Source organism: Cryptotermes secundus, unplaced genomic scaffold (assembly GCF_002891405.2).
Source record: "Cryptotermes secundus unplaced genomic scaffold, Csec_1.0 scaffold599, whole genome shotgun sequence".
Taxonomy (NCBI): domain Eukaryota; kingdom Metazoa; phylum Arthropoda; class Insecta; order Blattodea; family Kalotermitidae; genus Cryptotermes; species Cryptotermes secundus.
Window position 1 is genome coordinate 777,836 of NW_019730109.1, and position 9,203 is coordinate 787,038.

At 37.2% G+C, this 9,203-nt stretch overlaps 1 protein-coding gene across 1 annotated transcript in view; it reads left to right on the top strand.

Annotated features, from left to right (window-relative positions):
* LOC111866161 (structural maintenance of chromosomes protein 1A) overlaps positions 1 to 9,203 on the top strand; it is a 70,362-nt gene that overhangs the window by 2,988 nt on the left and 58,171 nt on the right. The window contains exons 2-3 of the mRNA XM_023854829.2: positions 2,002 to 2,122; positions 3,410 to 3,509. Coding sequence (XP_023710597.1) covers positions 2,002 to 2,122; positions 3,410 to 3,509 — 221 coding nt within the window. The remainder of the gene's footprint in view (positions 1 to 2,001; positions 2,123 to 3,409; positions 3,510 to 9,203) is intronic.

The following is a 9,203-nucleotide window of genomic DNA, read 5'->3' on the forward strand; positions in this document are numbered from 1 at the left end:
CACCGTGCTTTATAATTCCCCAGTTTGAAAATGCATTATGACTGGAGTTTTTATTATTTATTTCAACTCTTTGATACCTGTTTTTGAGGTATGATTTGATCCATTCATTAGCTTTGCCAGTTATTCCATAGAAATTTAATTTTGATAGTAAGATATCATGATTAACACAATCAAAAGCTTTTGCTAGATCACAGAAAATCCCTCCCACAATTAATCTGTCATTGAGAGCACTTAAAATATCGTTAGTTAGTTCATAGGTTGCTTTTTCTGTTGTCAGGTCTTTCCTAAATCCAAATTGCTCTTTGACTAATATGTTGTTAGAATTTAAGTGTTCAAGTAGTCTATTATACATAACTTTTTCAAAGACTTTTGAGAATGAAGTCAATAAGTTCTTCCACCTATTCAAAATGTGGGAATCTGCAAGCAGATCACCATTCTCATCCTTCACAAAGTTACTTCTAGGGTGATTATTCAGATGAATATCCCCCTTTAAGAGGGAACATTCATCTGAATAATATTTAAAAAGTCAGTTCATAGCAGACATAAAACACACTGCATCTTGGTGACAGACAAATATAATTATGCTGTTTAGGGAAACTGGCTGATTTTAGGTGTATACGATGGTTAATCATTGATATTTTGTTTCTTTGGTTGCTGCAGCTTGTGATTGTTGATGCTGCCTCCATCTTCAGCATTGAATTGTTTAGCTTTGTGAGTTCTGTGTGCATGCATATGTTCAAGCACAGCATTTTGTTTTTGTTTTTTTGAAAAGGAACTATGTAAAGGGGAATATAGTGGGTTTGGTGTCTTATCTAGGTTAGTAGGAACAGTGGATGGATAAATGTTGTGCATGAGAGGTCTTTTTAATAGCCAACAAGGCATAAAAACCATTGGAAAGTGATGTTCTATAGCAGAAACCCATCCAAGTGCTTACTGGACAAAATGTTGATTAAGTTTTACTATGGCTTAAGTGGTTGGGCTGAAATGAATGTGAGTTGATGGTAGAAATCTGCTGTTAGCTCATGGTGATATCCCCACCATTCCACAGTGCTACCTACGCTGCTCACCTTCCATCAACAATATTAATGTGCAGAGAGAGAGTGAGTGAGAGTGAGAGAGTGCACAGGTACAGAAGGTAGGAAGCTGCTAGGCAGATTGCTGAGGGAAAATGTGTGTGGCTAACTCAAGTACAGTTAGTATTTTCTTTGTTTGGTGAGTTCTAGGTTTTCTTTGTGTTTTATTTAATTAATTATGGTGTAGTTAATAATCATCTCACTAACTTGGGCTACATAGCGTGAAATGACAAAATGATTAGTGAATACAGAATTGAAATAGATGTGGAAGGAAGCTGTACGTAATTTGGGATATTGTCTTTTCAGTTGCCTGGAGGAACTGAGGGTAAATGATGAAATACCTTGCTGGATTTCTATCTCAGCCAGAATAACCAATCTCTAGACTAATACTCTAACCTCAGCTTCCTGTATACTATGTATGAATGCTACCTACTTGGTTGCAACATTCAGTTTTTGTATTTTATATTCTGCATTACATACTTTAGTAATTACAAAACCAATGGAATAATTGGACCCTGGGAAATTTTAGTAAAGTAAAGCTAACCCTGTAACAGGCCGTGAGGTCCCATAGGGTTGTGAGACGTTGAGGGTCCCACATTATCTAGACAATCGGTTCAAAGATGGCGGTAAGGTTGTCAGCCTTACGCGCTAGCCGCCCTTTACCCCAAGAAAAATCCAAGAATATTCCTGTTGTTATAGGCTGAGTCGACCCCAGGGCCATAGTGTGGCTGGAAGGATTAGGTTAATCGAAAAAATTAATTACATTCTATGTAGTGATGTTTTCAAGGGAGAGCATTGCCAGCATACACAGCAAACATTATTGGCAATCTGCTATCATGCCAGTCTCAGAAGATACAAGGATCATGAATGTCAATTTTGTTCACACTGTTTTGAATTTATTTTAACTTTATTATGAATTGTGTTACAGGAAAATCCAATTTTATGGATGCTGTCAGTTTTGTTATGGGTGAGAAGACATCCAGTTTAAGAGTGAAGAGACTGAGTGATCTCATTCATGGTGCATCAATTGGTCAGCCTGTATCTCGAACGTAAGTGAGAATGCATTGCTTTCTTTAGGCATGTCATTAATGAGTGAAGAGACTGGTTGAGCTCATTCATGGTGCATCAGTTTATCAGCCTGTATCTTGAATGGAAGTGTTGTGTATTATATGAGGATTGTTAAAAAATACCTGGAATTCATCAATAATAGCTGTATTTCAAGATTTAGTGTATAGTTATATTTATCTCTTTCAGAATAATTTCCTTCGGCTGCAATGTACCATTCCCATACTATTTTCAACTTTTGGAAACACTGTTTGAAGCATGTTTGTTAAATTGTTCTCATTTTGTGTGTCATATTTGTAATGATGTCCTCTACTGTTTGAAATCTTATTTCAGTGTCATTTTTATTTTGGGGACTATAAAGAAGATTGGAGGGGATAAGTCAAGCAATTAGGGAGGTTATGAAAGGACAGGAATTGAGTGCTTTGCCCAGAACTCTCAAGTTGACAGTGCTGTGTGAATTTATGTGTTGTGATTGAGGGTCCAGGTTCCTGCAGTCCACATTTCCAGTCATACTCTTTGTACCATCCCTCACATACTGTAGAATTTCAAGATAATAAGCCTGAATAACTCTCTGACCCACTGGAATGAACTCATGATAATTGGTGCTATGATAATGAAGGAAAAAGCACACTTGTAATGATTTTTTTGGTCATGGTGAATTAGGGCTGTTTCATAGTGATGACAGTCATTTTTCTTCAATGTCATACCTGTAAACCCAACTCTAGTCTCCAGTGATGACATTTTTAAAAAAATGTTTGCTCAATGCAGAATATCAGGCAAATTGAAATTGAGTTGTCTGATTTTCATTCAAGAGCTTTGGCACTAGTTTTACTAAGACCTGATGCATCTGTAAATCTAATGTTGAAATTGTGTGACATGGGTATCCCAGTCTCTTCTTCTATTTCCCATGCTATTGATGATTTGCATGTATAGTGTCTTTCGCTTGGGCATTCAAAGAATTGTTCCTTGAAGTTAAGGTGAGCGTAACCTCTCATTGTCATCTATTGAAGTTCTTCAACTTTTGAAGTGTTTGTGCCATTCACAGGGTGCTGTTTTACTGAAATCCTCGTTGCTGTAAACTTCACACAGTATTCTGTGGATTTTTGCTACTGCTTTGCCCCCTTTGACACAACATTTTGCAAAAGTTCTCTTCTCTTTTGCAGACACCATATTACAACATGTGAAAACCAAAACCACACAGTCATGCAAATAGTTATAACGCTGTGAAATGTCATCTTTGAATCATAATGATTCCTCCCTGTGTTTTGCAGTGCGTCAGTGACAGCAGTATTTGAGTTGGGAGATGGAACGTTGAAACGATTTACTAGAATAGTGCAAGGATCATCCTCTGAACACCGAATTAATGGAGAGGTAATAAATTTAAATTTTGCTTGTGTCTGGTGTGTAGCTTATCTTTCATGCTCATGAATGAATGGTTTTATAATTTTATATGAATTTATCCTAAATCATATTACATGTTCATGTATTTATGTTATTTTATCATTGATACCAGCATGCTTCAATACTGACACTGTGTGATGTTATATGTCAAGTGATATGTGATGAAACAGAGAAGAGATTAACTCATTAATAAAGCCCAAAAGTTCTTTCTCATCAGTACCTAAGCTGGTCTGTTGGATCCAATTCTGAGTCCATTCAGTTCAGTTTACTTCCCCACTTTCCATCTCCTAATTTGTCTTCCAAGTGGATGGATTACAAGAGCAGAATTATGGAAGCACCTTACTTCATCAGTCCAAGCTACATGGTGGACCTTCTTGACCTAAACAGTGCTAGGAAAGTTTTGTGCAGCATGTTTTCCTGTACCTTCGAACAATTTTGTCACTTCTTGATTACTAGCCAGTTACAATCTGGAAAGGAAGGGTACCATTCTGTTTTTACAAAATCAGAAAAATGAAAGCAAAGGTATAAACTTGCACAATGTTGAATATTGTTATAATGATTTCAGAGAGAGAAATAATGAGTTCTGCACATGTAAAAATATAATATTAATGATTTAGACTTTACTGCTAAATATGTTTTACAAGGATTTAATGGCAAAATTTTTGTGAATATATGAGACTCAGAAATAGGCATCAGAATGTGTACTATTTTGTGTTATATTTTCAGCAAAATAAGTTCAGCCAAGTGGCATAGCCAAATATTTAGAAACAGAAATAGTGCAAATTGGATGAGTACTGGGTCCCTGCTAATTACCTTCAGTGCTAGAGTATAGCAAGCCTGTCCTCTTTATACTCGTTTTTAAAAGAATGAGCTTAATGAACTGAACAGAGTGGAAAACCAAATTTCATAGAACACCATCCTCTGGCAACAAGTATTTTGAAAGAATGGTTGTCACTGGTCTTACAGAAGAGGTTGTGACATTTGTATTTGTATTTATTGTAAGTTCAAGAGGTCCAAAAATGGATATAGAACATGTCATAAAATAACATGGAGCATAGAATACATACATAGTTATTACACAACTAGACGGTACAATGAATACAGCAATAATAAAATTTTTCATTTCGTGCATCTTGTTGTGTTATTATATATGATTCTTTTTTTTTATTGGAGTCCATGGCAACACACAATCTATATTCCCCACAGAACAGACAAAATACATCGTAAGATGAGGCACCGGCTAAACAATTAATGTCAGAACTATACTACACCTATACCATGGGCCTCCAAGAAGTTTATTACATGTATACAAGTCTAGAATATACCATTATGTCCGCGGGAGTATAACAAATTCCAACAACTGACTTTATGATATAGAATTTCACATGAAAAGTTTTTAACCTTATTTTACGCCATAACTTTTGTTTTTATAATAAGTTTATAGTTCATTGTATTTTTTACCATGTATTTTATAATGTAATAATTATCAAGTATCCAGCTTCACCATTACAATTGCAATTCAGTAGTGTGTGAATATGGTAATCATATGTTTACCTGATAATGCCTTTAATAGCCGAAACATGTAGCTAAGATAATTTTAGCCTTGACCCTTGTAATGTTGTGTTGTGACAAACTCTAATGAAGAATTGAATAGTAGAAGTTATCTATTTAGATATTCATCCACAGTATAAAATGTATGAGTGTTCAAGAAATGCCTTAATACAACCTTAAACTTTAAAATTATTAGATGTGTTCTTGATCTCTATGGGCAATTTATTAAATATTTTTATACCCGCATAATGAACTCCTTTTTGATAAATAGTTAAATTACTTTGAGGTAGATACAAATCTGTCTTTGTCTAGTATTAATATTATGGGAATCAATGTTTGATGGAAAAAGATCTTTATTTTGCAATGCAAATACTAACAACGAAAATATATATTGTGAAGCAAGTGACAAAAATTTAAATCTTTAAATATGTTTCTACACAGAACTCTATTGCCATATCCAAACATCGCTCTGATAGCATTTTTTGGAAAAGAAAAATGGTAAACTATGAGATGAGTTTCCCCAAAAGATGATAGCATAGCTCATTAAGGAGTAAAGGCAGACTACTTGCTCATATACTGATAAAAATTGGAAGAACAAGAGTGATTAGCACTGATAATCATCCAGCCTGAAACATACAAAACATTCCACCAATATGATCAGTAGGTTTGTCAGTAGCTCAATATGCAGTACTATAGACAACGTGTATGACAAATCTCCTGAATAGTGGGACAAGTCATATGTAAGTTACTGTCAGTGTTCAACTTAATGGATCCTGCAACCTAGCTGGGTTGAATTGAATTGAATTGGGTTGAAGAATTTAGCTTTTGTGATGAAGTTCACTGTTCCTATTAATGACAAAATTCATCATTCTCTAATATGTAAACATAAAAGTTAGTTAATGAAAGTAGTAGCTGTTCAGTGACTGCCTGTGTTGTCTAGTGGCTACAGAGACAGAGGATTGGGTTCGATTCCCGGCACTACCAGATTTTCTGGGAAGTATTGGGTTTGGGACAGGGTCCACTCAGCCTCATGAGGATAATTGAGGAGCTACTTGAATGGAAAAGTAGCAGCTCCGGGTCTAGAAAACCGAGATTAACAGCCGTGGGGATTTGTTATGCTGACCACGCAACCATTCTAAAGTTGGCACTAACTTCACCCACAAGCAGCAGTCACTCGGTCAGTATAGTTCACTTTACAGACTAAAACCACGGAGTGGCTGTTCAGCAGAAACAGAGAGGTTTCTGCTTAATGAATAACGTTGCCCTTGGCAAAGAGAAATGTGCTACTTATTCAGAATATATCTGACCTGGTGCTAATTTAACTTCATGGGATGTGTTACACCATAGCTCAGGTGGTTAGTTGCTGATTTTCCACTTCACATGCTTGGGTTTGATTCCAAGTCAGGTCATGTGGGATTCATGGTGGATGAACTGGCACTGGGGTAGATTTTCTCCAAGTACATCAGTTTCTGCTGCCAATTTTCAGTCCACTGAATGCTCTATATTTATCTGTCAATGGGACTTGGTGTAATAGGCTCACTAGTGTCTGTTGTACCAATTGGACTTAGTCTTACCACACACCATGAATTGAAAGAAAAAGTTTTATTGGAAACCTATCTCAGATTAGGATGTGACATGATTTGTCAAGTCATAGTTATGGTCATGTCACATGACAGCATGAAGATCAAAATGCCAGAGGTTCCTCTTCTAATATAATATTTCGAGCATTTTATAATAAAAGTTTGATGTTGAAAGAAACATTACTTTGGCAATGACATATGTTCTTGTGTTACTATAGTTATCTTTTGCTGAAGTTATGTTTTATAAAGTATCAGTAAACTCTTATTATTAGCTTCATTCATTCTGGTCTGTCACACTAGTTATATATTATAGTCCAGTCACAAGGGATGGTGTCAAATCATTCTATTTTATTATTAACATTCGTAAGTTTGGTAAGCTTACTTACCAGTTGCTTAAATTTAGTAACCTTTATTGAATGGGACTAGGTACTTTAAATTTTCTGTTTACAAGCGATATAAATTGTTTGGTCAAACTGGCAGCCTTTGTAGAGGAAAAGGCCCCAAGAATTGACCAGTCACTGAAGCCTGAGTGGATGAAGTTTGAGTGGTTTTTGTTCACAGTCCACACAAATCGATCAGGCATGCTGCCTGACAGTTAAACATGCCACACAGATAGTTAAACATGCTGCACACAACAGTGCACAAAATTCTGCCGAAACATGCAATATTTAGAAGTTGTTGGCACCAACTAGTAAATCATATTACTGCCCAAGACAGAGAAGTTTTCTACAAATTTTTATGTGACTTTACTACTAGACTTCAAGATGATGGACTCTTAGAGTCAGAATTGTCATCAGTGATGAAACCACATTTCATTTATTGTGGAGTGGCAGTCATCATGAAGTAATTGAATACATGAATGACAGAATGTTGTATACTTCATCCAGACAACAAGGCTGCAGTCCTTTCTTCTTTGCTGAACGTACTGTGACCACTGTAGTGTACATAGGCAATGAAGAATTACTCATGCCTGTTTTGGATGAAGAGAATCCTGATAGTATGGTGTTCCAACTGGATGAAGCCTCTCCACATTTTGCCTGACCTTACTCCCCTTAATTCTTTTCCTTTGGGCATACGTCAGGGATGCTATATACATGCCATCTGCTTTGCCAGAAATTTGGTGAGATAAGAGCTGCAGAGGCTACAGGTACCCTTGACTTACAGAACAACATGTGGACTGAAACTGGGTACAGTGGGTACAGTGTCTTAGTTGAATAACTGTAAAGTGTAGACCATGAAAGCGTGATAATTTAGTCTACTAAAATACGTTTAGTTTCTTTACTTTTACCTTTTATTTCAAGGGCAGTGTTACATTAAAGTGGTGTACATGCCATGTGCACTCCATGTACGAGGGGCAGTTAAATGAAAACAGGTCAGAAGCCAAAACATATTGTAACGTGTTTTGCTACTGAAGACAACGTTTGGATTGTTAATTGGTTTATTTAACCTACAAGTCGTAGCTACAATTAATTATAACACTGTTGTGGGTTTACACAATTTACAAACCGTACACAATATTCTCTTCACTCTATCCTCAGTAGTCTTCATGTGTTTATAACGCGGGAGCTATACAAGTCTGTGAATTACACACTCCCCATATAACTGTCCTACAGCGCACACAAAGTCTTGAAGGCTCGCAATAAATCTTCACTGGCTGACTTCTCAGTTATCACACACTATCACATAAAATCTTCTCACCACGCGTTCGGGCCTTCTTTCCGCGACTGCTGCTATATTTCAACTAACAGCTTAGGCATGCCAGTTCTCTTATAAACCCTCAGCCAGACAGCGGAAAACATGCCTCACTTCCCTGTTGCGTAATCGCTATGTTTACAGGTGTTCCTGGGCAACGCTCTCGAGAGTTGTTTACTGCTGTGTAGTAACCGTGGTATCCCTTGTGACGTCACTGCAGCAATGGTTGCCTGACACAGTTGCTCTTCTGTTACATCACCGTGGGGGAGGGGGTGTTTACCGAGCATTGCGTACTGATGGAAGGAGTGAGGGTATGTGACGTCACTCATGAGACCACAGAGTTCATGTGACCCCTACTTCCTGTTGCGCCATCCACATCACACTATTAAAGAACATTTCTTACCTCAAAACTGTTAATATATTTATCCCACTGAGAGATAAGACGGTCAATCCCATCCTTGAAAAAGCTTGTGGGCTGTCTGTGGAACCACATCTTTACCCAGCCACACACATCTTTGTCTGATGCAAACTGATGACCATGAATGTCTCTCTTCAGGTGTCCAGAAATGTGAAAATCACAAGGGGAGAGATCTGGGCTGTAGGGGGCATGTTGAAGCACTTCCCAACCAAATCTCTGTAGTGTATTCCTCACAGAGTTGGCAGTGTGGGGGCGCGCATTATCATGTAGAAGGATAATGCCGTTCGATAGCATTCCAGGACGTTTTGACTTTATGGTACGTCTCAGTTTCTGCAAAGTATCTTCATAGCACTGTATACTGATTGTGGCCCCATCCTCAAGAAATTCGTCAAGCAGAGGGCCCTTGCAGTTGAAGAAGAATGT